The 363-nt window shown below is 61.2% G+C and overlaps 1 protein-coding gene across 1 annotated transcript in view; it reads right to left on the reverse strand.

Moving 5' to 3' along the window:
- Window positions 1-363, reverse strand: part of TJP3 (tight junction protein 3) — a gene marked incomplete at its 5' end in the record, with an annotated part of 7,434 nt that overhangs the window by 6,765 nt on the left and 306 nt on the right. Inside the window, 1 exon segment of the mRNA XM_009575000.1 lies at window positions 6-277. Coding sequence (XP_009573295.1) covers window positions 6-277 — 272 coding nt within the window.

The raw sequence follows: 363 nt of genomic DNA on the forward strand, positions 1-363 counted from the left end.
TCTGCCTCCAGTGGCTGCTGTCCTGGCTTCGCCTCCGGCTCCGGGACACCGACTTGTGATGGCGGCGGTCATCCCGGTGGTGGCCAGAGCTCCTTTCACTGGACGAGTCCCCATCGTAGCCCTGGCTATGGTCCAGGTCATCCCGGGAGCGGTGCAGGGCTGGATCCGCACCGTGCGACCCATAGTCCTCGTCTGAGTCGTAGCGCCGGGAGGTGGTGGGGGACCTGGGGCTGCTCTTGCTGACGGGGAGGTGGACTTTCTTTGGTCTTTTCAGTGTCTGCAGGTGGAAAGTGAGAAAAGAATGCTGGGTGCAGCCGCCTAAGCCAGATGTTTCTACAGCAATTTCCAAGCCCCAAATGGGAA

This window comes from Fulmarus glacialis, unplaced genomic scaffold (assembly GCF_000690835.1).
Source record: "Fulmarus glacialis isolate BGI_N327 unplaced genomic scaffold, ASM69083v1 scaffold19550, whole genome shotgun sequence".
Lineage (NCBI taxonomy): Eukaryota > Metazoa > Chordata > Aves > Procellariiformes > Procellariidae > Fulmarus > Fulmarus glacialis.